Here is a 24,485-nt window from a genome sequence, read left to right as displayed (position 1 = left end):
ATACATTAACCTAAGCCTCACTGGCCTTTGCAGGGTAAGGTCGGTGAATCTAATCGCTTGGATATAATATGGGTCTGCTGTAATTATGTGAGTGTTGTTCTATCTAGGTGTATACGGGGCAAATAAAATTTGAAAGGCTTGCAAATGTATTCAAATGTCCAAAATTGTCAATAGAGAAAATGACGAATCTATACACATTTAAGGAAGGAGAAGATACGAGACGAGTTGAACTTTTCAATGCATTGCTGTCAATCCGCTGGCATTGATAGGTATCGAGGCCTGATAACCCATGTAGGTATCCAAATCCAGCAACAAGTCTAGGCGTAGAATGAATCAATCACCCCATACCAAAGAATTCACGAGAGGATATAAGGGAAGGAATGAAGATGACAAGTCAGTTACTGATCCTCCCCGTGTCAAACAGCGGTTGGTTCGCTGTTGGGCAATAGGTCTAAATCATAAGATCATGCATCTCATCAAACAACGAGTAAAAGCCAATAAGAAAAACACGCTCTAAGGTTGAAGAGAAATGCAAGATCTGTCTGCTGAGAACTAAGTAGGAACAGCTGGTAAACAAAGGGAAACCGTTTTTAGAGGGGTATACCGCTGAAAACTCAGATACCAAAAGGAAACAAGACAAAAAGACGGACGAGGGTTCCATAACAGGGTACATTTGTATACAGCTTTAAACGAATGTAAGAGTGTTTGCCGATTTATTGAGACAGTTGTTGATGGGCGTTGTGAGCGTCGACAAGAGCTAATCACAATCAGTTATCGTATACTCGATTATGATGCAGGTAAGGCCACTTACTTTGAAGGACAAAGGCTTGCCCTTGTCGCGATTCGCAGGCGCATTGAAGAGTGCTCCCGTCGAGGAAATCTAGCAAGATACTGTTTGGAAGCTCCTGTCGATCCTCATCCGGCAAAGCGGGCGTCCTAAATTCACTAAGATGATATCGTTTGACCATGTTGCGGTTACTTGAATCAATATTTCCAGGAGTCAGAATCAAGTACCCCTTATCATCGACGCGAACAAATCGTCGCTTCCAGAGGAGCGTGTCAGGAAACTGGACATTGACCTCTCCGATATCGACTGCCTGCGCGGTCTCGACTCCTGTATCAAGCGGCGTGCTTTCTTCTTTAACCACCGGGCCTAGTGAGCTAAATGTACTCTTCCGCGAAGTTGAGGTAATAGATGACATACGACGAAGAAGTCGAGATGCGCGAGATTCTTTCTTTCCTTCCGGAGACAAAGGGACATCCACGACAGGACTTGAAGTGCCTTCATTCTTGGTGGCAGAAGAGATAGACATCCGACTCTCTGAGCGTGGCATTGACTGTGCAGGAGGCTGGTTACTCGAGCCGACGGAAGACGGAGACATGCTGCGCTCTTTCGACATGCTAGCCATAGGTTCTGGCGACGGATGGGGCGAAGGAGAGTCGCAGGCGTCATGTTCAACTGTCAGGGGACTAGCGTGGAGATTGAGCATGCTGTTCTCTGAAGGATCAGCCTTGGAATCTCCTGGAGTAGTATTTGAGTCGCGAATTATCCGGGCTGTAACCGACACTGAATTTGTTCGTTTGACGCTTGCACTGGATTGTGAGTCGGGGCGCCTCACGCTGGAAGCTCGAGAGAAACTTTCAGGAGTGAACGATCCATGCCTAGACCCTGGCGCTGAGTCTGAATTGCCATTCAATGAGACGGAGGCTCTCTTCCTAAGAGCCTCGAAGGAAGCCGACGAAGGTGCTGTTAGGTTCTGATTCGGGCTTGGTTGCGCATCGCTACGGCTCGAAAATTTCTCTAAGGCTGCGATGCGTTTTGAGATGCCCGAAGACACATTGATCTTCTTAGCCACCAGGACAGAGCTATCAGCTTCATTATAAGGTGTCGATACAGACCTTCCCACAGCTAGTGCATGTATGTTGGGTGGTTGGCGTCCGATAGCACTTGGGTTGGAAACCGCTCGTGAATTTTTCCATGCATCAGGGGGGCTTCGGTCGTTTCCATTATTAGAATAGCCCGGGGATAGCGGCGAGTTCCCAACTGAAATGGGCTTGGCTTCCTCTAGTGTGGCGCTCTTTAATTCCTCCATGAATGAATCATCGGAAAGATTATCGTCATCCGAATAATCCGGTGTTGGCACTTGAATAGGTTCAAGGTGAGGTCTACGCTTTTCCTTCCGGGTATCGACGTCCTTTTGCTCCGTGACCGACACTTCAGGGGTCAGGTCATTCTGGGTCTCAGTAATGTGAGTCTCGTGGGTTGTCGGGGAGTCGGAAGTTAAACTTGTGCGAGAATCGGGGGTCGAAAGTACGGGGATGGACTGAGGCAGGGCAGACTCGGCAGGTTCTCCAATGGCGTCGGTCTCCTGTTCAACAGGAGCAAGAGGATTCTCGGCTGGTGGAGAACGCACGGCAATTTCTTCGTCTGGAATGTTGAGGGACCTCTCCTCAAGTGGGACTTCTTTGCCCGCGCTAGGCGAGCCGGGACCACTTTTAGTCTCTTCGTCAATTGACTTAGTCAAATCCTCTCCAACAACGTCATCTTCAAGCATAGAAGCCGACTGTGCGGTATGGAAGTGGTCCATCTTTGAAGGCTCTTTAGCATCGCCCGGGTTTTCCGCACTTGTTTCAGAAATGTCTCGCAGATCAGTGATCGACATGTCAGGGGTTGAATCTGAGTTTACGGTATCCGAAACGGCCTTCATGTGCTCATCGTATACCTCGACTGGCTCTGGAACAACGGTGGGCTGAGTCTCCGACAGGGGACCCTTGCTATGCTCTAGAACACTAGCCTTATTCTCGTCTGCTTGAACACGTTTTATGTTGTCATGGGCATGATGAATGTTCTCCTTGTCCTCAATCGGGTCGAATTGTGATTCTTTTCTCTCTTCAACGTCTCGGTGAACTTTCTTCCCTTCTTGTGCCCTTTTCTCCATCTGTGTTTTCCGTAACTGAAGCGCTTTCATTAGCCGTTCCCTTTCCTGGGATGTCCCGGAAGATGATAATGCGCTTAATGACTTTGCACCAGGCGACAGTTGGGGTCTAGAAATAGGCATCGACAGGGGAGGTACGAGTAAAGGAGGCACCGGAGGGACCGTTCGGCCAGACATAGATGCTACAGTGCTTCCCTGGGATCGGGGACGAGCGGGATTAGGATTGCTCCTTCGCAGGGAAGACGACCGCATGCCAGCTGGCAAGGAAGCGACCGGTCGCTGTTCTGCGCTTCGTGACAGATTCCCTGCGGTGCGTGGCCGTCCACTTTCATCTACCGAAGGCCGAGGACCGAGCTTGACCTTTGGTTTGTACACACCTGTACGTTCTAGCTCTTTTAAAGATAGCCTAGCTGATTGAGAAGACCTTCGAGGCTCGGAGTATGACAGCTCGTCCCGCGAGGTCTTACGCGAAGCCGGACGCTCGGAGTGGTGGTCGCCGGCAATCGAAGGAGGACGATCGTTGGCTTGGGTATCATCCGGTGGTTTCGTCGGGGATGATGTCTCGGTGCCATGGCGAATAGAATGTGCGTCGGACGTGACCGGCGAGGCGACGATGGTTGCTTCTGATAGTTGGCTGAACGATCTTTGCCGAAAGTCTTTGGTCGAGATTGGCGGTGGCGAAGCGTCTTTGCTGCCGGGGGTTTCCTCTGCATCTTCCGCGATTTCCATCAGCCTGCGACGGCGGAGGGAATTCGAGGAGGAGGTGATAGAACCTGAAGCGGTATGTAGTAGACATGCGGAGGATAGTGCGCTCTCAGTGAGCTCCGATGGCTGTGAAAGAGAGAATACAGTATCATGTGGAGTGAATTTGTCCAGAATCGACTGAAACTGCACGGTTGTACGGGCTGAGGGTGGGCGCAAGATCTCATCAGTAAGAGTGGAGATTGGGATGACGGGTAATAAGGATATACCTTGTACGAGCCGAGAGATACCCTCCGGTAGATAGCTGAGCACGACCTTCCTGCGACGATATTGTAGAAAACCATAAAGCGGAGACTTTTCTTCATAACCGTCGATCGCATTCCGTACGTCGGGCACCCCGCCGGTCCCCCGATCGAGTAGAGCCACTTCATCCCTTGATACATACTGGAGAAGAAACCTAGATGCGGAAAGGGATGATCAGCGGTTGCTTTAATCGTACTGTGATTTTTTTGATGCAAGCATCCGTGAAACATCAACTGCGCCGGGAGTAGTGGAAACAACTTCGACTTACCATCCTCCCGCTTCGGTTAAAGCGGTTTGATAGGCTTCTATGACAGCGGGATTATCTAGCCCATTGAGAGACATGACGAGAACTGCATGGGAGGCGAGACTTTATCGGTGAAGAAGGAAAAGAAAGATAAAAATAGAAATAAAAAGAATGTCGCAGTGTGAAGCAAGAAGTGTAGCGAGTCTGCTGGTGTCCGAAAGGAAAGAGGGGGAGGGGACGAATGCAACGAGGGACGACTGAAGATTGTAAAACACAAAGAAGAAGAGAGCGTTCTAGCCAGAAGGTAGGTATGATCTGGAGAAGTAGCAGAAGGACAGCCTCCTGCGAGCCGAGATCACCCCCAGGCTGGACAACTAGCACGGGTAATTAGATATCAGGATCATTGAATGGAGGCGAGTCGAGACGGTGGTGTGTATTTCACGAACCTCTCAGGAGTTCAGGGGCTCTTAGTGGATGGTCCGATAACCTCCACTTCTTGTCTCCACGTTTTCTTGGCCCCCCCCAATGGTAACCAACGAATGTCGAATGAATCTCCTCGTTTGGTTCAGGTACACAGTACAAGCTCGGCTACTTCTATGGAACATGAACCATAATTGATGTACTCCACAGTATTGCAGTCTGGTGTCATTAATGGTAATGAGACTCCGTTGAGAGCACCAGAATCAAACATGCCACAATCAGCATTGAATTGTTGGATCGGAGATGAATGAGGGATGATCGCAGCCACTAACGGGGGACTCGGAACGGCACCTTGTCCCTATGGAACCAATTTTGTAAGTACATACAACGAACATACGGAGTACATGGGTAAATTACCCTATATCTATTATCTACCTAGGTACTCCGTACAGAGTACTACGAAGTACTAGCTCTCACTTAAAATGCCAATATCCGATATTTTTAGGCAGGTCGTCCTTCCCCCGAATAGGAGTCAACGCCCTAGGAAGTCAATTATTTGACTCCCAATCGGGGCACGTCAAAGAAAAGTCAGTAAGGGGGGGGTCATATCCAATCAATGGCTGTCTCCTTTTATTCAGGTCCTTGTACGAGTATGTACCTGGCATTTGCAAACTGCAGTTGTACTCGATATCTTCCGTTGCGCAATTTATTTTATTTTATTTTTATTTTAATAAGTAACTTTGAGATGGTATCTGACATCTTGGAACGTATCAACTATTAGTTAAGTTTTTGGTCTTCAATTAATCGTAATGTTGAATGATACAGGTGATGGTCATTCGGGTCTCGATGTTCGTGTAAATCATGAAATATTTTCCAGCCCAGAGTACTACTAGTTTAAGGTCTCGTATTGCGCTATCCAAAGCCCAGGACCCCTGAATTTTGCGATGCCTAGCTTGTTCAGTTGGTAACTGGGTACAGGACCACAGGTACTAGAAGATCTAATCAATCCGATCAGGCTAATCAGTTTGTCCAGAAATACAAACCTTAACCACCAAAATAGTATCCCATCGAGTGCTTCTAGAAGACCAAAAATGCCACCCTACGGAATAGATTCTTCACTTTTTTTCCCACTAGTTTGTGGGGGTTTGCCATAAGCTTTTAATTAGTCACACAAACAATAACGTTGTCCAAATTTTGAAACTCAGAATATTTTAGGAAATCAGTGGGATATTTTATTCAATTTTCCAATTCCCCACATACTCGCCCTACTCAGTACAATGCTTTCCGCTCTGGAGTTCTCCGCCTTGCTCGGAGACTGCCGATGCGGGGACCATCGACTTCACTATATATCGAAACCCAACCAATTTTCAAAAGAAAAGCTACCTTAACTGTACACTCAGTATCATATCTGCACGGACGTTACTTCGTCGGAAAATCACCGCGCATAGATCGCCATGTCTCCCAGTCTCCCCTCACCGTCATCCCTCACATCGCTCCCACAGGAACAACAGTTCCAGGTTCTTGATACGCTCTTTGAGCCATCTCCGGAACTTCATGCGCTGATGGCCCCTATTTTGGCCAATCAGACGTTCTCCTCGTATGCTAGTTTGATTGATGCCGTCGGAGGCCGCATGTCCGCTCTATCCGCAGCGAATTCGCCGACTGATAAAGCCGTTCTCGTTGGAATCTTGGGGTCGCATCCCCGTCTGGGACGACCGAAGGTGGCGCAATCTGAGCATATAAGTGAATTGAGCAAGAAGGAACAAGCGCAGTTGAACATAGGAGCAGAGGAGTTAGCGGAACGATTGCGACTGCTGAACGCTGAATACGAGGAGAAATTCCCAGGATTAAGATTTGTGTTCGTGACCATGTCATATCCCGTCAACGATCAAGACTAATTTGACGCTTTTTTTTTTTTTCTGGTTCTAGAACTTTTGTCAATGGACGGAGCCGAGACGTTATCATGGTGGAGATGCGACGAAGGATTAACAGAGGTGATGCCGAGAGGGAGATAGAAGAAACTATCCAGGTAAGTTGTATCGTGCTCGCGTGACGGATTGAGAGCACTAATCTACGGACTCAGGCAATGTGTGATATAGCTAAAGATCGGGCACGGAAATTGGAACAGGCGTCGCGGATATAGATACTTGAAGAACATACTATAGGCGGAATAATCTGGGTATATCGCCGCAATTAAGCGTCGTCAGATTAAGATAGTCCATGGTCAGGGAAATTCCCAGTCCAAGGGGGCTTATTGTTCAATGCGGACATCCAGTCACGATCGTCAGATCGCGTGAGTGGTGGTCAAGCGTTGTGGCTATGGCAACCGATGTGGAGACCAATTCAGAAGAGAACTCTGCTCCGGTCTATGTGTTGTATCATCAGAATAGAACTCCAACGATTTGTCATGTCTTCTAGAAAGATATACTATATATTATTATCAATCAAATCAATGCGGAGATAACAGTGTCAGTCAGTCACTGAATCCCAGATCTTGACCATTAGTCAGTTAATTACTTGGCAATAGTCATTACTTCATGAGGCGTGGAACCACCTATGACACAATCCAATCCAAGTATTTTTAGCTACCAAAACGCGAACCCCACGCCCTGATCTTAAAATGCTTGACTTGCATGACAGGAGCAGACTTACGCAAAAACCTTGCCGAGATATTGTTATCATTGCATCGATTCCTTGCTACCGGTACTTTGAGTAGAAACCAGAGAACTTCTAAGTTCTCACTGCGTTTTATTCAGGCTGTTATATCTAACCAACCGTTCCGCGCCGTCGCTTTTCAATGGGTCGTTCCAGAATGCGACTTTTCTCGCCCCCGAACTAAAACAGTTTGCGACTAAAAAAATGGCATGCGAAACCAAATTAAAATACTAGGGAAAATTAACTAAGGGTCAATGCCCGGACCCTTGATGTCATTCTAATCTCCGATTCATCCGGGTATTGCCGTGTTTCCTCTCGGTCTCCATAATCTCTCGCAAACTCCAAGTAATTTCTTTTCTTTCCCTTTTCCCACCATACGGTGGTATTCCGCCAAACGTTTCCGATTCCACATGCGCACTCTGGGGCGCCGCCCTAACCATGACGGAGGCTTTGCGAGCGCCCAAGGAGACTGACAGCCGAGGCGCTTCGGCATCGCGCGCCTTGCCTATTCCCGCGATCGTCACCAATCTTGCAACCGGCTCTTCTTCGAGTCTTAAGAGGAATGGTAGCAACCTAACAATCAATAAGGACAGCGGTAGTCCTAATGAGGGAAACCCGGCGCTGCTGCGGACTTCTCAGTCGTTCCCTATCGGTATGTCCAGTTGTCTCGATAGTGTCATATCTGATGAGTTCGAAATTATGATACCGTCCGAACTTTCACCCCTTGATTCCTTTCACATGTCAATGACCTGCAGCGACGTCAAACAAACGACAAAGGCGCATTGTGCTCGTCATCTGCCACCCATGCTTATGCGCTCTCTATATAGGATCGGCTCCGTCGGATGTAGCATCGTCCCTCAGTGGCAACCCGCTCGATGCTAGAAAGAATTCTCGGTCAGGTCAGGGCCAAAGTAATGCCTCTGTCGGGGTTACTAGGAGTTCGCTCTCGTCTCCAACCCTCGTCGAAGTCAGCGCCGACTCTAGCGCAATAGATCCGTTGTCGCAGGTACGAATAATATAGTCACTAGATCACTCATGTGTGTTGTGGGTGCACCAGTTGCTGATCAAACTTGCATCATGCAGCATATTATTAAACGCACCAATACGGAGAAGTCGATCCCTTTAAAGCTACTCGGAAGGGCGTCATACGAAGCGGAAGCTGGCGGAACTGACGGGCTACCTGAGCAAGGCCCAATCCGAGGAGATGCCGCGCTACACCGCAAGCCGTCCAAGGAGAAGAAGTGAGTGCTGTGCCTATGTTCAGCAGGGATCCGTTATATTTCTCTATCTGCGCTTTCACCTTTCTTGATATGCCCCGCACTGCAAGATAACACACGTTTATTTTTCTGCATTTCATTTCGAAGGCTAATCGAACCACTTTGACCAAATAGAAAAGGCGTGTCGTTTCTCAGCCGGATCATTGGCGGTAAAAAGAAAGATCAAATTCTCGACGACGACGACGATGTCTCTGAACCGGATACTGCTCGTATGGACACTGCGCAACCGATAGGGTTCTTTCCTCGATTCCCCCGTCCTCCAAAGTACATCCGAGTCAGGGCACATTACAAGAAAGAGAAAACATTCAGTCGAGTCTTCGTGGCGCAGGAGCTCGAAGGTGCAGATGATGTGTCAAACTCGTCCGAAAAAGATGGGTCTTCAGTAGCGGGGGCAAGGAGCAGTAAAAACACCGGGAAAGCAGTGTGGGCTCTGGTGTTCTCCAATGACGGCAAATATCTGGCGGCTGCCGGTCAAGATGGTAAAGTCCGGGTCTGGGCTGTTATTACCTCATCGGAGGACCGCCAGGAATCCGAGATGGAGGAAGATGGGAGTCAGGATAGTGATGAACCTCCTCAGTTGAAAGCGCCGGTGTTCAAGGCGAAGCCAGTCCAGGTGTACGAGGGCCACACAGGCAGCGTGCTTGATCTGAGTTGGAGCAAGGTATGTCATTAGCAATGCCAGACCGAGTCATCCGTCGTAATTCTAACATCACCGCAGAACAACTTTCTCCTTTCTTCTTCCATGGACAAGACGGTGCGACTGTGGCATGTGAGCCGTCCTGAGTGTCTGTGTATATTCAAACATAGCGACTTCGTTACCTCGATTCAATTCCATCCCCGGGACGACCGTTTCTTCCTTGCAGGTTCACTTGACACGAAACTCCGGCTTTGGAGTATCCCGGATAAGAGTGTGGCATTTGTTGCGACAGTTCCCGATATGATCACGTCGGTCGCTTTTACGCCGGATGGCCGGCATTCGATTGCTGGTTGCCTAAACGGAATGTGCAATATCTATGAAACTGACGGCCTTAAACCAATCACGCAGTTCCATGTTCGTTCAGCACGTGGACGCAACGCTAAAGGCAGCAAAATTACAGGGATTGATACTGCTGTTTTTCCTAAGGGTGACCCTCAGGGCGAGGTCAAGCTATTGATCACCAGTAACGATTCTCGGATTCGAATGTACAACTTTAGAGACCGGACCCTGGAGGCAAAATTCCGCGGCAATGAAAATACATGCAGCCAGATCCGAGCTTCGTTCAGCGATGATGGAAAACACGTCATCTGTGGAAGTGAGGATCGCCGGGCTTATCTGTGGCCGACAGCTCCTGTTGAGAAGGACTCGGACAAACGTGCTGTGGAAGTTGTGGAACCACAGTCAGCCATGGTGACGGCGGCTATCATGGCTTCCTCGAAAACGAAGCAGATACTAGGATTTTCCGAAGATCCGATTTACGATTTCTGCAACCCGCCGCCCGTAACCCTAGGTAGTTCCAAAGAGAACGGACCTCATCGCAATTCGGTAGCGAGTAAACAGGCTCAGGAATCGCCGGGTTATCTTGCTCGCTCAACCCATCCGGGAGGGAACATTATCATAGTAGCCGACTACTCCGGAAAGATCAAGGTCCTGCGACAAGATTGCGCGTACTACAAACGGCGCTTTGAAAGCTGGGATACGCATTCAACGATTTCTCGCAGACTGCTACGGCGCACAAACTCCGCGCGGCACAGCATTGCCTCGTCTATTGGAAAGGAGTCATCTCATAAGACACCGTCTGAGCGCATCATTTCCTGGCGCAACTCTGTGATCGGCCATACGGAGCGAAAGGATGGCCATCACCCAGGGACACGGACTCGGAGCCCATCTCCCCAGAGGCTCGCCGATCGGTCGCAGTACTCGAGTCCCAGACGAGGTGGATCACGTTCTGGGTATACTATGTCCCCTCCGCCTTCCGCCTACAAGACCTCGACGGAGTACAAGACTTCGTTGGATAGTGCAGGATCTAGTACAGAAGTACCAGGACGCAATGGTGCTGCTAATGCTCCTAAGACACTCCAGGCAGCGCCATCATTAGTTGCCAATAAGCGACCAGATCAGGACAACCCTCTGTGGCTACAAGGTGACCACAGTTATGCTTTCTACAAAAGGATCGCGCGAGACGCATTAGCTGCGCGGAATCGAGATTCACCTCGTCTTCTTGATCCCAATCGACTTTCTGTTCCCGGGCAACGTCAGCCGAGCGTCGGTAGTGTCCTGAGTAGTGATTACGCATCGTCAAACGGGGAGGGAGATGAGAGTGAAGATGTGCTCCGGTGTGACAACTGTGAGGGAACGAATTTCCGAGCCACAAAAGGACGAAATGGGAAGCAGAAGTTGATCTGCGTACGGTGCTCCCAGGCCATAGACTGATTTTCTTGTGTTGTTTATGATTTGATGTGGTCCTCTCACTTTTCTTTTCCAGTATATCCCATTTTGGAAAATATTGCATTGGCGGGTGTTCATAATATTGCATTTACAGGAACGCGATGGAGGTCTGGTATGTATGTAGCAGATATATAGGATGTATTTAGGATACGCGACAAATGATTAAATGTACAAGAGACAAGCTTTTCAAAGTATAGTGGATTAAAGTAGGAGGAAAATCGTAATCGATCAACGAAGTAGATAATAAATCCGCTGCTCTCCGCCAAGACTCGACTACTGACAATTGCAAGCAAACTGTCCGCACTCCACCATTTATCACACCTCCACTCACTATAATAATACCTCACCACCCAACAAACACAGAAAACCTCTAAAACCTTCTTCTATTACTCAAAACACCCTCAATCGATCCACCCTCGAAACTTTTCAGGAAACCACCGCGACCCCGAACCAACATGCCATACCTTCCCACTTCCCAGGCCTACCTGGAACAATCAGCGCTCCTCCTCGAAGCATACCCAAACGGCGTACGTCTTACTCACGCATTCAATCCCCAATCCCACAATCTCAGGAGTCAACAACTCTCCTCACTTTAGGAACCTTCCTCAATCCAAACCTACCCCCAAACCAAGCATACCACCTAACTAACACAATGACTCGAAACCACAGACCCGCATAACAACAAAATACAACTTCCCCTCCTCCCAAAAGCCCAAACCAACCGAAGAATCAACAACACCAACGGCCCCAATCGCATCCCTCACAATAAAGACCTACAACCCAACCTCTGGAATATGCCTCAAATACCGCACGAACAAAGCCGCCGAGGTAGGGCGGCTGATTACATCTCTAGGAAAGCTAGCCGGTGGTGCGAATGTGGCTGCGTTGGGATTGGGAAATGCGGCTGCTGCGCCGGTAGCGCAGGCTGGTGGTGATGTGGAGATGACTGATGCGCCGGAGGAGGGGACGGGTTCTGCTCCTGCGGCGAAGACGGAGGGGAATAAGGGCGGGAAGGGGAAGAAGAAGGGTGGGAAGGGAAAGAGGTGATATTTCTCTTTTTCTATTTTTTTTGTTTCCTTCTTCTTCTTCTTGTTTTTTGGGTGGTTTGAGGGACATCGGACGTCTGTGCTTATGGATTTTTCTTTTTGCTGGCTGCCGCCGAGGTTTTTCCTATTGGTATCATAGGGCCTGGTATATCGGCCCTTCTTGACTTGCAGTGCGTCGGGCTGGCGCAGTCATACTTAACGTACTCCGGGCTTCTGGCAGTATCTCATAGCGCATGGTTGGCCTATGCAGAGGGATGGGGAGTGGGAGGCAGATCCCTTTATCACCGACAGGCGCGCACTAGTACTCAAGGGACTTCATACTCTAATGATGTAAGTGTTGTACATAGAGATTTTACATCTTTTTACGTGCCTTCTATGCGGAGCGAATATCACATTCAGACCAAAAGCAATCTCAAGAAACAGTGACTTTTCGATTATATCGTGGTATATCCAATTGAATGTACAGTGATATCCTATTTATTTAAATACAGTCTACCGCCCATCGATCCCATATTAAGGGTCGAATGCCGGCTAAGACACTGACAGTACATTTGAGAAAAACAAGTCCCGCCAATCCAACGCCAAACCCATGCTTATACCTCAAATAGCCTCATAAATCAATAACGCGGAGCCCAGGGGAAAAAAAAAAAAAAACCGACCAAGAGGAAAATTAGCTCGTATCTGATGGCAGATGCCAGCGGGCACACTGCCGGGTATATTCGTGAAGTTGGTTTAGAAGTCCTCGTCAAAGCTGAGGCCGCCAGCGCTGCCGGAGCTCTCATCCTGCTTGACTTCCTTCTTGGTGCTAGCCATCACGCCAGCCTTCTGGTAGTCACCAACACGCTTCTCGAAGAAGTTGGTCTTACCAGCCAGAGAGATGTTGTCCATGAAGTCAAAGGGGTTTGTAGCGTTGAAGTACTTCTTGTTGCCAAGGGCGACCAGGAGACGGTCGGCGACGAACTCAATGTACTGGCACATCAAGTTGGAGTTCATGCCAAGAAGAGCGCAAGGAAGAGCGTCAGTCAGGAACTCCTTCTCAATGGCGACAGCTTCCACGATAACGTCCTCCACAACCTGGGGGTCGGGGCGGTTGTTCAAGTGCGAGAAGAGCAGGCAAGCAAAGTCGGTGTGGAGACCCTCATCACGAGAGATAAGCTCGTTAGAGAATGTAAGACCGGGCATCAAGCCACGCTTCTTGAGCCAGAAGATGGAGGCGAAGGATCCAGAGAAGAAGATACCCTCAACAGCAGCGAAGGCTACGAGACGCTGACCGAAGGTCGACTCCTGATCCTGGATCCAGCGGATAGCCCAATCGGCCTTCTTGCGAATGCAAGGAACTACTTAGTGTCAGTAACAGCACAGTAACTGTGTTAGCCGGATTAACATACTGGTATCGATGGCGTCAAAGAGGTAGGTGCGCTGCTTGGGCTCCTTGATGTAGGTATCAATCAGAAGAGAGTAGGTCTCCGAGTGGATGTTCTCAATCATAATCTGGAAACCGTAGAAGCAACGAGCTTCGGGGATCTGCACCTCTCCGCTGAAACGCTCGAGCAGGTTTTCGTTGACAATACCATCAGAGGCAGCAAAGAAGGCAAGGACGCGGGAGATGAAGTAGCGCTCGTCATCGTTCAGACGGTTGTGCCAGTCGTGAAGATCCTTAGAAAGATCAATTTCCTCGGCGGTCCAGAAAGAGGCCTCGGCCTTCTTGTACATTTGCCAGATCTGTTAAAGGAAGAGGTTAGTATACGGTGTTGATCGGGGGCGGTCAGTACGGATGATGAAATCCACTTTACGCGTGACGCGTAGTAGACGTGCTGCTACTCACCTCATGATACTTTATGGGGAACAGAACAAAGCGATGAGGGTTCTCTTGGAGCAGGGGCTCGTTCGCTTCCATTTCCTTGATGCTAGCAATTTTGGAGGAGACATCGGTAGGCTTTTCAACAGGGGCCTTGGTGGCGGGCACGTCGGTGACCTGGAGAGACGAAGGAGTGTTCTCCTTGCCTGCGGCTTCGAAATTGAGCTTCTTGACAGGTGAGTCGCTCATCTTGAGGTTCTCGAAAGAGGATGCAGCCTGCCAAACGGTCGTGGTTAGCTCATACTGTCTTACAGACGCGTCAACCCTAGGAGGCGAGACGTGACATCACGTACCTGCTTGGAGGGAGTGACCTGCGCGGACATTATGTAGTAGTGTCTAGACGTCTTCAATTGAATATATGAGAAAGATTAAAGACACAGACTCAGGAACGCTCCAGTAATTTTGGCTGAGAATTTGGGATGAGGAAAAAAGAGCTGCAAAAGAGGAGGGCACGCCGGCAGAAATACTTGCTTCGGACGAGGGCGTGATCCTTAGCGCGACGGGCTAAGTCACGTCGCACGTGACTTGGCGCGCCTCTGAGCCGATGGCTGGCGGGTATCCGGTGTTATGGACGACGCGTCTACACGCTTCATTGCGTCTTTCGTGCCTTGCTTACCCATCCATTTGGGTCAGACCACTGGCTTTTTCTCCCCTCCGGTGATTTCGATCTCCACTGTTTAAACCTTTAAGGGTTACATCTCCACATATTTGAAAATGGTTGCCATCTAGAACGCCGAATGTGGTCATGTTGGTGTTCGTCACCCGACTAGGGTTTTTTATCTTATCTGATGCGATCAAATCACCAAGTCGACCTAATATTACCACTAGTAGTAGCAATACGTAGTGATCACTAGGTGCTCCATACAATATTACATCAATTTGCCGTTAAGAAGGGGTTTAAAAGAACGTCATATGTTACACTCATTCTCAATGCCACATAGTACTTTGTACTATACACTCTCTCGAACTGTTGTCTCGCGTCAGCTCGTGAGCGTCACAACACTTTCAATTATCCCAAGCCATCTCACGCTATACTACATTGAGCAAAGTCCGTAACTCAGATCTCTTACTGAAAACCGCTTAATTGACCATTGGGGTCGCTCAAATGAATGGAGATCTGCAGGTACAGAATGTCTAAGGCTTGGAAGAGTTGGCGCGCGACGCGAGTGGACAGCATCTCCATTGGCACTCCCAGCCCACAGCTTCAGCCTAGTTAGGCATCCGGCGCGGATTTACGGGTTTACAGCCCTGATATGGAGTTCCTTACATCAATTATTTTCGGGTCAAGAAATTTTTAGGAGTGGGACTATTTACTTTTGTCATGCTTGGGCGTACTTTAGTAATCTTCAATGACGTTATATGACTGTGTTGACACATTAAGACGCGGTAACGCGACTGTGGACTCGTTTCTCCATGTCCCCTTTAACATCTATACTATACAGCATAGAGCTTGTATGCAGGTCGTATGTTTTATACTTTGGCTTCCTGTATAGACTCTGTGCAAAATATCATGCCCAACAGTTTATCTTTCCCTTTCCAAAGTTATTGGTTAACATAACCAACATGACAGTTATAACCGCAAGCTCATCATCAGACCCACACGCGTTAATTGAGATCGCGTGCCATCGAGCTGCATACCTGTCAGCATACGAAGTACCTTCTGACTAGGTGTTCTAGACCTCTTGACACCACCATTTAAATGCAGAGATTATAATCAAAACATGTTCAAGGTACATAGTTTAACGTGGAGCATTTCTGATACCCATCTAACCGTTTTTGGCTCATATATACAGAATCTAAAAGGTAATATGACTTGTGGAACCTGAGTCAACGCTTTCTATATACATACCCTAGTGAGTCGACACTCGCTCAATGAGGTCTAATCACCCAAGTTTCTGGAAAAAGACTAAACAGCCACAACCTTCTTATTATGTGCCCTTCCTAATATGTCGTAAGAATCTATAGGCCCATCACAGTGCTTCTTTCATTGAGTCAGAAAGGAATCGGTTTTCAACTCTGCGCATGAGCTTGTTGGTCTGCTCGGCCAAGCTGAGGGTTAAGATCTATATCGGGTTAGCGGACCGAACCTCGCCATCTAGCCCAGTGTTGATTGTTACTTACAGTGTGAGGCAGAATACGGGCCAAATGAGCGAAATAACCCTTGTAAATAGCAAGCAACCCCTCTTTACGAACGGTCTGGTATAGACAGTCCAATGCGCCCTTGTAGAGATTACCGGTCTGGTTATACATTCTCGACATGATAGTGTCTGGATAGACAGGTAAGCAGGAAATCACCGCTGTTAAGAGATCATTACATACCAGGAGGATGCATGACACAACATACGACAAACCCAGAAGCCGTACTACTGGCGAGATGAAGAGCGGGGCCATCTTCCATTCCCAGATGCTTGACCAGGCGGCGCTTAGCAAAGAAGTAGGTAGGCAGCTGGACAGAGCTACCAAAACCTGTCCGGACCATGGCTGCATTGACACCACGGTATAGCCCGCCTACTCCCTCAGAAGTGTAGATCTTTCGTAGTCCATCGAACGAGTTTCGGTAGTTGTGTTGCGTACCGACTGGAAGGAACGGCGAGAAAGACTGCAAACGAGTTTTGACAAGGAAAAATGGAGAACCTGCAGCAGCACCGATGATACCTGAGGCAGCACCAGCAAAGACATTGATACCCAACGACTGGACTTGGGGGTCTTGATAGATCGTTGTTGTGAGAGTCTTGCGTAGGGGTTCGTAGAATCCTAGACGGCAGCCATTGAGCAACACTTGATAGATGTACTAAGTTAACGGTCAGCTAGCCATTTCTTTTGTTTCCGCAAACCCTGGCATAACACGTACAGCGGAACCGATGCCTCGGAACAGCCCACGGGGGCCCTCATTCTGTAAAATGACCTTGACGCCGTGGAAAACACCCTTGTATTTCTTGACCGCTTCGGACTTTGCTTGTAGTTCTCCCTGCAATTGTAGTCTACCGGCCGAATGAGATCAGTGTGTGTTCCGATATGATCTCGCACGTCAGGGTTAGAAAGCAAGGCGCATACCGGATCTTGACTGTTTCAAAACTATGGGTCACTGTAACAGCTCCACATGCCGCGATTCCTCCTGCGATGAACGCTCTGGAAAGCGGAGCGTTAGCAGAGGCAGATCCTGGCTTGCTGTGTTATACGAGTACCACGCACCCTGTTGTTGTCGACATGTTCTCTGACGGATAGCCTCCGTAAGCGGAGGGATGCTAAGGGTATCTGTGGGTTGGACGGGGACTTGACGCTGAGTCTAGTTTGGGATCGAGGACGGACAACCCACACAAGGGATCACAAAGACTTGCGGGAGAATACAAGTGAAAGATCGGCAGATAGTTTTTTGAAGTTGAAGAAACAGCGAAAGTCAGATAAGACAGGGAGCATTGATCTTCCCGTAAGAATTCCATAAAATCCAGTCTAAGCTTTGCCGATTGGGATTCCTGAAGTGTTGATTGGCTCAATGGGGCAGTTCCTGCCAACGGGGCTCCGACCATCGGGGCTAAACCGACCAGATGGGCCAGTAGGCGCCCCGATACTAACCGCCGGTCTGGAACAACGTTGTTGCCCTCGGAGTTAAGACAAACGTGCCAAATTTCCTGGGGCAATCGTGATACAGAAGCTCAAGCTCCGCAGCTCAGGAATAACCCGCAGAAGATCTCAACAACAGTGACAGATTGTGTCAGTGGTTTGACAGTAAAGGTCAGCTTGGCCTAATTTACAATTAACCCGGTTCTCTATCACGCCACACCGTCATAACCATGGCGGAAGTTCAGCAACAGCAGCAACCGCCGCCTCCCCCGCCGCCGCCGCAATCACAACCGCAGCAGCAGACCCCTCTTCCATGCCAGAAAGTGTCGGACATTGTTCGTAGCTTTCGCCCCACGAAGGTTGGTATATACGTATACTTACAGTTGATGCGAGTGGTGTCATTGACTCCTCAACTCCAGGCATTCAAACCATCGAAGCAAGACTCGTCCTCCTACGTAACCTCGTTGGATTTCGACGACCAAGGCGATTACCTGGTATCCTCAGGGGACGATGAGACCATCCAAATCTTTGACATAAAGGAAGGAAAGACTACGAAGTCTGTTCCTAGTAAAAAGTATGGAGCTCATCTAGCAAGATTCACGCATCATTCCCGTCAGGTCCTCCACGCAAGTACAAAGGTCGATGGTATGCTTATCTGACCGTGAGTCTCAAGACATCTGATGGCTTTTTGCTGATGCCGGCCAGACTCGTTACGATTGCTTGATCTACACAATGAAGGATACGTGCGTTATTTTTCCGGCCATACAGACAAAGTAACATGTCTGGCCGTCTCGCCAGGCAGTGATTCGTTTGTCTCATGTTCCAAAGATAATACTGTCGCGATATGGGATCTCAGTTCGAGAAATGCGCAGGGCAAATTAAAGCTCGCCACCCCATACCTTGCTGCATTTGACCCTTCTGCTTCTGTTATCGCCATTGCGTCCCAGTCAACTTCATCGGTTCTACTCTACGACTTCCGCAATTACGACAAATCTCCTTTTTCTACCTTTGACCTCGCGCCTTACGAAGAAAGATATACACCTTCTACAAGAGGAAGAGCGTGGACCCGCCTCGAATTCTCAAATGACGGGAAGCACTTGCTGGTCGGAACAGATTACCATGGACATTTTGTCCTCGACGCCTTTGAAGGAATTATGAAGGCGTTCTTGGTTGGCAAGAATGGCTCGCCTGGTAGAGCTGCTCCGGTTTCAACAACGGGCAAGCCTCTTGGCCAGGGAGACGCCTGCTTTACCCCGGACGGACGATTTGTTCTTGGAGGCTCGGGTGACCACCCAGATGTTCTTGCTTGGGACCTGCAGCAGTCGCCAGACGCCAATAACGTTCTACAGCCAGTGTGCAAGTTGCCTCACCGTGGCCGGACTTCTTTGATCGAGTACAACCCGCGGTACAACATGGTGGCTACTGCTGATAAAGATATCGTTTTCTGGTTGCCAGAAGAGGGTTCTAGAGCCCCTGAGAAGTAATACTAGGCTGCAATAACTTCGGAACATCGGGCGGAGGTGACTGGATTCAAGAGTTTGACTTTGCGACAGCCTCCGTGCCTGCTCTGCAAATGGAACGGCACACTTGCTCAGGATGGTGTCGATTTGCTGATCACGACTGATACCGTCTCTATAAAGCCATTCTTCTATATTTTATCTCGGTCCAACAAACGATTCTCTAGCTTTTCCGGCCTTTCTCTTTTCCAATCAAGCTCCTGGCTGTATCGCATACCCAAACCTGCGGCCCCTCCAAGTCTTCGTCACCATTCCTATGCTGTTCAATGATTGTCTCGATCTGTTTAACCACAGTGCGATTGCTCGATATGGTCGTCATTCCGGTCACCCAGCCATAAAAGAACACACTGTGGTTAATATTGGACAAGATTTCTGCCACTTTGTGGAAGACTGGAGGGAGTTTGCCTTGTTCTATTGCTGAATCGATCAAAGACTTGGCTTTGACTGTCTTAACGGGCATCTTTAATTGTGGTGGTATTTCATAATCAGACAGTTCCTGGAACCCCTGAATGACAGATTTGGTCCCTTGACTCTCGAATGGGGTGTCGCCGAATAATATTTCCGTTCGTCTCTTCTCAGTGTCGGTGCCAATGGTATTCACTATCTCACGCATACGTCTTGTGGCCTCATCGGTACACACTAAGTCGTGTCCCTCCATTGCTGGCCAAAGCTCTGTGGCCAGCAATGGCCGTTCACGCTCGAACTCGAGCTGTCGGATGATGGCCTTATGATACTCTGGCGAAGGCTCTATATTTTTAAAATGTGAGACATCCGATACCAAGGCAAGCAACAATGTGCAATCCACGTTCAAGGTGGAAGTGAAGCTCTTGAAGGGTGTGGGGAGAAGATGGTGTAGATGCCCTTCAGCAGTTGCACTGGGGACATTGTCGTCGTTATCACCGACCCTGGAAGACAGTGCACCCTCACCACATTCCACCATGATATCATAGTTTCGTAATACCTTCAATAGATCATCAATCTCACGGCTCTCGCCTTCTTCAATCTTTGGTATCACTAGTCTTAGACGAGGATGCCTATACCTCACCCTGGTGTGATTGGCAGCCTTCCTCATATCACTCGCCAACTTAACCAACTCAATCTCATCTTCATCCTCATCATCCGAACCACCGTCGTCAAAATTCCGTAAAACAGTCCTCTCCTCCTCCCCGGATTCAGCATCCGAATCCGCCTCCCACCCCTTCTTAGCCATCTCAAACAAAAGCCTCGTCTCCGAAATCGTAGAAACCTTCACCCACTCCTCGCCATCATCCGCCACAATATCCACAAAGGCACTCTTCCGCTTATCCTTATTCGGCCTCTTCTTGCCCTCATCTTCGGCCACCCCCTCCCCATCCCAATAAAACCTCTTCCCAAACGCAACCAACCCAGTACAACTCCTGCGAGCGATATTCCAAACAGTCTCGTAAAACGGCAAATTCGACGACCGCAGCGCATGCATCAGTCTTGGCTCAATCTCCTCTTCTTCTTCTTCCTCACCGTCAGCTGCTGCTGCATCCGCACGCGCGCGTATCTGAACGGATACTTTCTCAAGAGTCCGCAGCTCGGAGACCACATTGGAGCGCAGAGATCGGACCTCGACTAGTTGGGGATTGCGTTGCGTTTTCTTGAGAAGGGCGCGGAAGGCGTCCAGTTCGCCGATGAGGTCTCGGCATCTTTCTACGAGTGAGAGGACGAGGGCTTGGGCTTTTTCATAGTTTTCCGGAGTAGGAGAGTAACAATCATCGTTCGTCATTTTTGGGTGGTTTGGGTCTCTTTTGTCCAATTGGATTTGGTTGTTTGTTGTTTGTTTGTCTGTATGTATGTATGTATGACCTTGTGTGACTCTTTTGGGTGATCACGTGTGCATTGCTTTTTTGGGTTACCCCGCGTGTGGGGAAGATAAACTTAAAAAGACTTTTATAGTGGTTCGCAAGTATAGCCCTAGGATTTCAGCATGGTAATCATTCGTACTTTGAGTTCATTGGATAGCTCAATGGACTATATATTGCAGCAATCCATTATTTTGAGGGAAGTCTCTAACCATCTATTAATAGTCGTACACCTTAACAGAATCATATGTACTGAAAGCACTTTGATAGGAGCTTCGGTCTATCTGTCCAGCTTAATATATAGCCACTGTCCTCCTACAGGAGCCCTGTACAGCCTCTCTGTAATTCGTGTGAGCTTTACAAGCTGTTCTACCCCCACTCCCAGATCCACTAAAGCATTTTCAAGGGCAGCAATATCTGTGCTAGACCTTAAGATTAATGCGTCTCCGGCGCCTCCACGGCTAACGAAAATACTCAAAGTAGAAAGGAGGAGTCTGACTACCGACTTCTCACGACTGTCAAATGCCCAGAAAATAGGTGTTCTCCCCTTCTCATCCTTTGCAAATAGATCGGCACCTTTTTTCAACAGGAGACCGGCTGCTGCCGTGTGGCCATTCTTTGCCGCCCAGGAAAGTGGTGTTCGGCCATCCTTATCCTTAGACTCCAGGTCGACGTCCTTCTCTAGATGAAGTCTGACCACTTCCTTATGGCCTTTCTCTGCGGCCCACGACAATGACGACCTGGCGTCGCGATCCATAATGCTTGGATCAGCACCGTTGTCCAGAAGAAGCTCAACCATGGTCTCACAACCTTGCTCCGCGGCCCGTGACAACGGCGTCCGAACTTGATTATCCCTAGTATTTGGGTCTGCACCCTGTTCTAGAAGGAGCTTGACAACAGACTGGTTGCCTCTTCTTACTGCCCATGACAATGGAGTTTCACCATTCATGTCTGGAGTGTTTGTTTGGCTGCTATTCTCGATCAGGCCCTGCAAGATATCATTTAACCCGTAATATACCGCCAGGTGAGACCCTGATATTTGCAGAGGAGCAGAGGACCTGCACCAGAAGTCATCTTCTCCAAATGCCAACGCTTGGCCGCATGCAGCAGACGTTGTCTCATCTTGCAGAAGGTTCAGGACCAATTCATAGCTTCCTTGCTGTATGAGGCAATGTGATGCCCAGTACCGAGCTGAATACATGTAGAGCGGGTATTGTTTGAGAAGTACCTCGAAATCTCCAATAGGCGTAAGGCGAGAGAACCGAATGAGTTGCTCCATACTAAGGGTTTGTTGGAATTCAGTTTTGTAGATATCCAATGAGAGGTACGTGATGCAGGTCGCGGCTATCTTGCTATGAGCGCTAGGGAACCAATCCATCCAGGTTTGCTCAAAGTATCTTTCCGCGGTGTGATGCACTAGTCGAAGGACGCCACCTCGCGCATCAGCGGTGACCAGGCCTGCACATACAGAGACCATATCCTCGATTTCGGGTAGATTGTCTTGATCGAGGTAAGCTTCGCCTATTTCGACCGCAAGGGCATGTTGGAGCTGCAAGACAGTCAACCGTTTTCTCGCACATACAACCCATGCCAGGACGTTTTTGGCTAATTCAACCTGATCAGCCACCTGTCCTTCGATCCGGCTCATCGCATTCTTATAAGCCAAGTTAACAGCATCGGTCCCTGTGGGAAGTCGTTTCAGAGCGTTTCGAAGAGCCTTGGGCGACATTTTTCCAACCAATGAGTCAAGATGAAGCTGAGCTAGAAGAAACCTGGGCGTACATTAGCATGCCTTTTTCTTGGCTTCTATTGAAGCTACTGACATTCCATCCACCGCTTCTGCGATTTCTGTAACGATCTCATCCTGGAGCCCTGCATCTCGTGAAACAAATCTAGGAAGGCGTCCTAGGTGGTCCCTTAGATATCTCTGTACGTCTTCATTTCGTGCCCTTATCTCTAGAGTAGGCATTCCCTTAAAATGGTCACTGATCTCTGGGATGGGTCTTGAAGTAGCCAAGAGACTTGCATGAGACTGGGCCTGGAGGTTGAATATAGTAGGCAAAATTCTGTCGCATGACTGGATAGGGGATTGGTATTCATCCAGTGCGTCGATGACCATGAAAATCCTTTTATATGAGCTAGCGATGGTATGTAAGCACCTTGATATTTCTCCTGGAGGCGGCCGTGTTCCGTGTTTATGGTGATAGTCGTATATGTCTTTCAGATCACTTGGTATAGATGGTTGTCTCTGAACCAGCTGTTTCAGTAGGGTAGTAAGCAACTGGTTCATTGTCCACTCGTCCTTGAATTTAAAGTAGATAAACACAATGCCGATCTCGCTGTCATTTCCATAGCGTTTGTAAAGTTCATCGATAACCAAAGACATAAGGGTAGTCTTGCCCGCTCCAGGGATACCGGGGCAAAACAATGTCTGCTCTGGCTTCTCGACCCATGCTGTGAATTTGTGTGAGTCTATAAGCCACTGTCCAGTCCCAGGCTGGCTTCGGCTCAGGTAGTCACTCTGTTGCGCAGCATGATTTATAGGAGAGAGCCAGTCAAGAATCTCTTGACGTTCCGTCTCATCTTGACGTTGTAATAACTCAGCGACAGCACGCCGGGTAATGCATCCGTTGAAAGCATTGAGGAGACTAATGTTACTGCTGATACGAGTCCGGAGGTCCTGAATATCATCCGGTTCCCACTTTAGTCGTTTCCACACCCTTACAACTCTACGCAGGCCAGTGGAATGGTCAGATTCCAGCACCCTGTAGATGTTGATTTTCTGGTGAATCTCATCGAGGACGCAGCGACAGCTATCCGCGATGGTTTGCAGTTCAGATTTCTGGCTGTCGCTGAGTTCTTTGCCAGACAAGTCGACTTCAACATCTTGTATTATGAACGACAAGTTGCGGACTCTGTAGCACTCTGGTTAGTCGCCGTGATCCCATTAAACACAAATCCAACACGTTGAGGTAGCTGTACTCGTCGTTAATAGCTTTGAATTGGGATGGTGCATCAACGAATTCCTTCCGGATTTTGTTTGCTAGTTCGATGACTGCGAGAAAGTCGCCGATACTGAACCCGAAACTCATTGCTGGGTCAGCGTAATAGAGTCACTATATATTGGAGTTCTAGACAGGAGAGCTGCTATCAAGCAGGGTATGCTGAGAACAGCGTCATTTCTTGGTTGAGATATCCCAGACCTTCGAGGCAGCAGCGTTAGCCTGTGGCTGTGCCCAATCTGTGCGCGCCTTTTGCGACAGCGTCTTTCGCTTTTAATTTAAGATCTTTGCCGAGCTACCCAGTACATTCATATTGACACTGGCAGACGCTTTTTGCTCCTGCACAAATTTTGTTTGCCCTTCCTTTAGATAATCGAACCCGCGTACTTGTGTGGAGATTTTGGTGCCTCAAGAAGCGAATTCGAGGTGAATAAATTAACAGCAAGGACAAGCAATCTCACGATCTAATATGACAGTTACAGTGCAACGTCTCGCCGAACTCGCCGAGTTCTACCAACTGGAAGGCTATCAAAGCTGGAGTCGCTTGGATTCTACGGACATGTTTGCCCACGATAGTGATCCGTAATGAAGTAGGGGAGGGCGCTAATACTGCTATGGCACCGCTCCCCCTAAGCGCCACCAAGATGGGGTCGCTTCTATAAGTAGTAGCAAGCACCAAGTCCAACCCGGTCAAGATGCGTCGCTGACCC

At 48.7% G+C, this 24,485-nt stretch overlaps 9 protein-coding genes across 9 annotated transcripts; 4 read left to right on the top strand and 5 right to left on the bottom strand.

Moving 5' to 3' along the window:
- Nucleotides 1-166: 166 nt before the first annotated feature.
- On the bottom strand, nt 167-4,610 carry BDV27DRAFT_129570 (putative GPI-anchored cell surface glycoprotein). Its single transcript, XM_032067231.1, has 3 exons — nt 4,210-4,610; nt 812-4,095; nt 167-757 (listed from the first exon to the last, which is right to left on the bottom strand). Exons 1-3 carry the CDS (start codon nt 4,281-4,283, stop codon nt 714-716), a joined length of 3,402 nt encoding a protein of 1,133 aa, XP_031926787.1. The 5' UTR covers nt 4,284-4,610; the 3' UTR covers nt 167-713.
- A 1,177-nt stretch (nt 4,611-5,787) lies between these two features.
- BDV27DRAFT_129566 (2-oxo-4-hydroxy-4-carboxy-5-ureidoimidazoline decarboxylase) lies at nt 5,788-7,095 on the top strand. Its single transcript, XM_032067230.1, has 3 exons — nt 5,788-6,463; nt 6,535-6,634; nt 6,689-7,095. Exons 1-3 carry the CDS (start codon nt 6,060-6,062, stop codon nt 6,746-6,748), a joined length of 564 nt encoding a protein of 187 aa, XP_031926786.1. The 5' UTR covers nt 5,788-6,059; the 3' UTR covers nt 6,749-7,095.
- A 133-nt stretch (nt 7,096-7,228) lies between these two features.
- On the top strand, nt 7,229-11,143 carry BDV27DRAFT_4416 (WD40 repeat domain-containing protein). Its single transcript, XM_032076648.1, has 5 exons — nt 7,229-7,912; nt 8,088-8,266; nt 8,344-8,501; nt 8,652-9,198; nt 9,256-11,143. The coding sequence occupies exons 1-5, from the start codon at nt 7,699-7,701 to the stop codon at nt 10,945-10,947; spliced, it is 2,790 nt and encodes a 929-aa protein (XP_031926785.1). The 5' UTR covers nt 7,229-7,698; the 3' UTR covers nt 10,948-11,143.
- A 108-nt stretch (nt 11,144-11,251) lies between these two features.
- Nucleotides 11,252-12,441, top strand: BDV27DRAFT_129557 (SRP9/SRP21 family protein). The gene is made up of 2 exons (XM_032067229.1): nt 11,252-11,489; nt 11,632-12,441. The coding sequence occupies exons 1-2, from the start codon at nt 11,418-11,420 to the stop codon at nt 12,007-12,009; spliced, it is 450 nt and encodes a 149-aa protein (XP_031926784.1). The 5' UTR covers nt 11,252-11,417; the 3' UTR covers nt 12,010-12,441.
- BDV27DRAFT_129556 (ribonucleotide-diphosphate reductase subunit RNR2) lies at nt 12,426-14,312 on the bottom strand. The gene is made up of 4 exons (XM_032067228.1): nt 14,160-14,312; nt 13,834-14,082; nt 13,397-13,730; nt 12,426-13,345 (listed from the first exon to the last, which is right to left on the bottom strand). Exons 1-4 carry the CDS (start codon nt 14,187-14,189, stop codon nt 12,741-12,743), a joined length of 1,218 nt encoding a protein of 405 aa, XP_031926783.1. The 5' UTR covers nt 14,190-14,312; the 3' UTR covers nt 12,426-12,740.
- Nucleotides 14,313-15,579: 1,267 nt separating this feature from the next.
- BDV27DRAFT_129554 (putative mitochondrial oxaloacetate transporter (Oac)) lies at nt 15,580-17,328 on the bottom strand. Its single transcript, XM_032067227.1, has 6 exons — nt 17,059-17,328; nt 16,921-16,995; nt 16,718-16,847; nt 16,186-16,657; nt 15,988-16,133; nt 15,580-15,929 (listed from the first exon to the last, which is right to left on the bottom strand). The coding sequence occupies exons 1-6, from the start codon at nt 17,073-17,075 to the stop codon at nt 15,837-15,839; spliced, it is 933 nt and encodes a 310-aa protein (XP_031926782.1). The 5' UTR covers nt 17,076-17,328; the 3' UTR covers nt 15,580-15,836.
- Nucleotides 17,329-17,526: 198 nt separating this feature from the next.
- BDV27DRAFT_4349 (WD-repeat containing protein SWD2) lies at nt 17,527-19,009 on the top strand. Its single transcript, XM_032076633.1, has 3 exons — nt 17,527-17,786; nt 17,847-18,072; nt 18,133-19,009. The coding sequence occupies exons 1-3, from the start codon at nt 17,658-17,660 to the stop codon at nt 18,909-18,911; spliced, it is 1,134 nt and encodes a 377-aa protein (XP_031926781.1). The 5' UTR covers nt 17,527-17,657; the 3' UTR covers nt 18,912-19,009.
- Nucleotides 19,010-20,959, bottom strand: BDV27DRAFT_4344 (uncharacterized protein). Its single transcript, XM_032076632.1, has one exon. The coding sequence runs from the start codon at nt 20,695-20,697 to the stop codon at nt 19,108-19,110; it is 1,590 nt and encodes a 529-aa protein (XP_031926780.1). The 5' UTR covers nt 20,698-20,959; the 3' UTR covers nt 19,010-19,107.
- Nucleotides 20,960-20,991: 32 nt separating this feature from the next.
- Nucleotides 20,992-23,865, bottom strand: BDV27DRAFT_145924 (ankyrin repeat domain-containing protein; the record flags this gene model as incomplete). Its single annotated transcript, XM_032070484.1, has 4 exons — nt 20,992-21,057; nt 21,276-22,545; nt 22,597-23,688; nt 23,756-23,865. The coding sequence occupies 4 exons, from the start codon at nt 23,863-23,865 to the stop codon at nt 20,992-20,994; spliced, it is 2,538 nt and encodes an 845-aa protein (XP_031926779.1).
- Between the last annotated feature and the right edge of the window lie 620 nt (nt 23,866-24,485).

The sequence above is a fragment of the Aspergillus caelatus genome, assembly GCF_009193585.1.
Source record: "Aspergillus caelatus strain CBS 763.97 unplaced genomic scaffold BDV27scaffold_107, whole genome shotgun sequence".
NCBI lineage: Eukaryota > Fungi > Ascomycota > Eurotiomycetes > Eurotiales > Aspergillaceae > Aspergillus > Aspergillus caelatus.
The sequence above is the reverse complement of the archived record's forward strand: the minus strand, read 5'-3'. Positions and strand labels throughout refer to the sequence as shown.

What these genes read in the sequence shown, in the direction of transcription:
- BDV27DRAFT_129570 (XM_032067231.1), bottom strand. Translation starts at nt 4,283, where the DNA reads ATGTCTCTCAATGGGCTAGATAATCCCGCTGTCATAGAAGCCTATCAA. An exon ending in TTAACCGAAGCGGGAGGATG is followed by an intron (nt 4,096 to 4,209) that starts GTAAGTCGAAGT and finishes TTCCGCATCTAG; the next exon opens with GTTTCTTCTCCAGTATGTAT. An exon ending in GCAAGCCTTTGTCCTTCAAA is followed by an intron (nt 758 to 811) that starts GTAAGTGGCCTT and finishes GATTGTGATTAG; the next exon opens with CTCTTGTCGACGCTCACAAC.
- BDV27DRAFT_129566 (XM_032067230.1), top strand. Translation starts at nt 6,060, where the DNA reads ATGTCTCCCAGTCTCCCCTCACCGTCATCCCTCACATCGCTCCCACAG. An exon ending in TTCCCAGGATTAAGATTTGT is followed by an intron (nt 6,464 to 6,534) that starts GTTCGTGACCAT and finishes TTCTGGTTCTAG; the next exon opens with AACTTTTGTCAATGGACGGA. An exon ending in AGATAGAAGAAACTATCCAG is followed by an intron (nt 6,635 to 6,688) that starts GTAAGTTGTATC and finishes CTACGGACTCAG; the next exon opens with GCAATGTGTGATATAGCTAA.
- BDV27DRAFT_4416 (XM_032076648.1), top strand. Translation starts at nt 7,699, where the DNA reads ATGACGGAGGCTTTGCGAGCGCCCAAGGAGACTGACAGCCGAGGCGCT. An exon ending in TTCTCAGTCGTTCCCTATCG is followed by an intron (nt 7,913 to 8,087) that starts GTATGTCCAGTT and finishes CTCTCTATATAG; the next exon opens with GATCGGCTCCGTCGGATGTA. An exon ending in AAGCCGTCCAAGGAGAAGAA is followed by an intron (nt 8,502 to 8,651) that starts GTGAGTGCTGTG and finishes TTGACCAAATAG; the next exon opens with AAAAGGCGTGTCGTTTCTCA.
- BDV27DRAFT_129557 (XM_032067229.1), top strand. Translation starts at nt 11,418, where the DNA reads ATGCCATACCTTCCCACTTCCCAGGCCTACCTGGAACAATCAGCGCTC. An exon ending in TCGAAGCATACCCAAACGGC is followed by an intron (nt 11,490 to 11,631) that starts GTACGTCTTACT and finishes TCGAAACCACAG; the next exon opens with ACCCGCATAACAACAAAATA.
- BDV27DRAFT_129556 (XM_032067228.1), bottom strand. Translation starts at nt 14,189, where the DNA reads ATGTCCGCGCAGGTCACTCCCTCCAAGCAG. An exon ending in AGGTCACTCCCTCCAAGCAG is followed by an intron (nt 14,083 to 14,159) that starts GTACGTGATGTC and finishes ACCGTTTGGCAG; the next exon opens with GCTGCATCCTCTTTCGAGAA. An exon ending in CTTTGACGCCATCGATACCA is followed by an intron (nt 13,346 to 13,396) that starts GTATGTTAATCC and finishes GACACTAAGTAG; the next exon opens with TTCCTTGCATTCGCAAGAAG.
- BDV27DRAFT_129554 (XM_032067227.1), bottom strand. An exon ending in TTTGAAACAGTCAAGATCCG is followed by an intron (nt 16,848 to 16,920) that starts GTATGCGCCTTG and finishes TTCGGCCGGTAG; the next exon opens with ACTACAATTGCAGGGAGAAC. An exon ending in CCCGTATTCTGCCTCACACT is followed by an intron (nt 15,930 to 15,987) that starts GTAAGTAACAAT and finishes AACCCGATATAG; the next exon opens with ATCTTAACCCTCAGCTTGGC.
- BDV27DRAFT_4349 (XM_032076633.1), top strand. Translation starts at nt 17,658, where the DNA reads ATGGCGGAAGTTCAGCAACAGCAGCAACCGCCGCCTCCCCCGCCGCCG. An exon ending in GTAGCTTTCGCCCCACGAAG is followed by an intron (nt 17,787 to 17,846) that starts GTTGGTATATAC and finishes CCTCAACTCCAG; the next exon opens with GCATTCAAACCATCGAAGCA. An exon ending in CGCAAGTACAAAGGTCGATG is followed by an intron (nt 18,073 to 18,132) that starts GTATGCTTATCT and finishes GATGCCGGCCAG; the next exon opens with ACTCGTTACGATTGCTTGAT.
- BDV27DRAFT_4344 (XM_032076632.1), bottom strand. Translation starts at nt 20,697, where the DNA reads ATGACGAACGATGATTGTTACTCTCCTACTCCGGAAAACTATGAAAAA.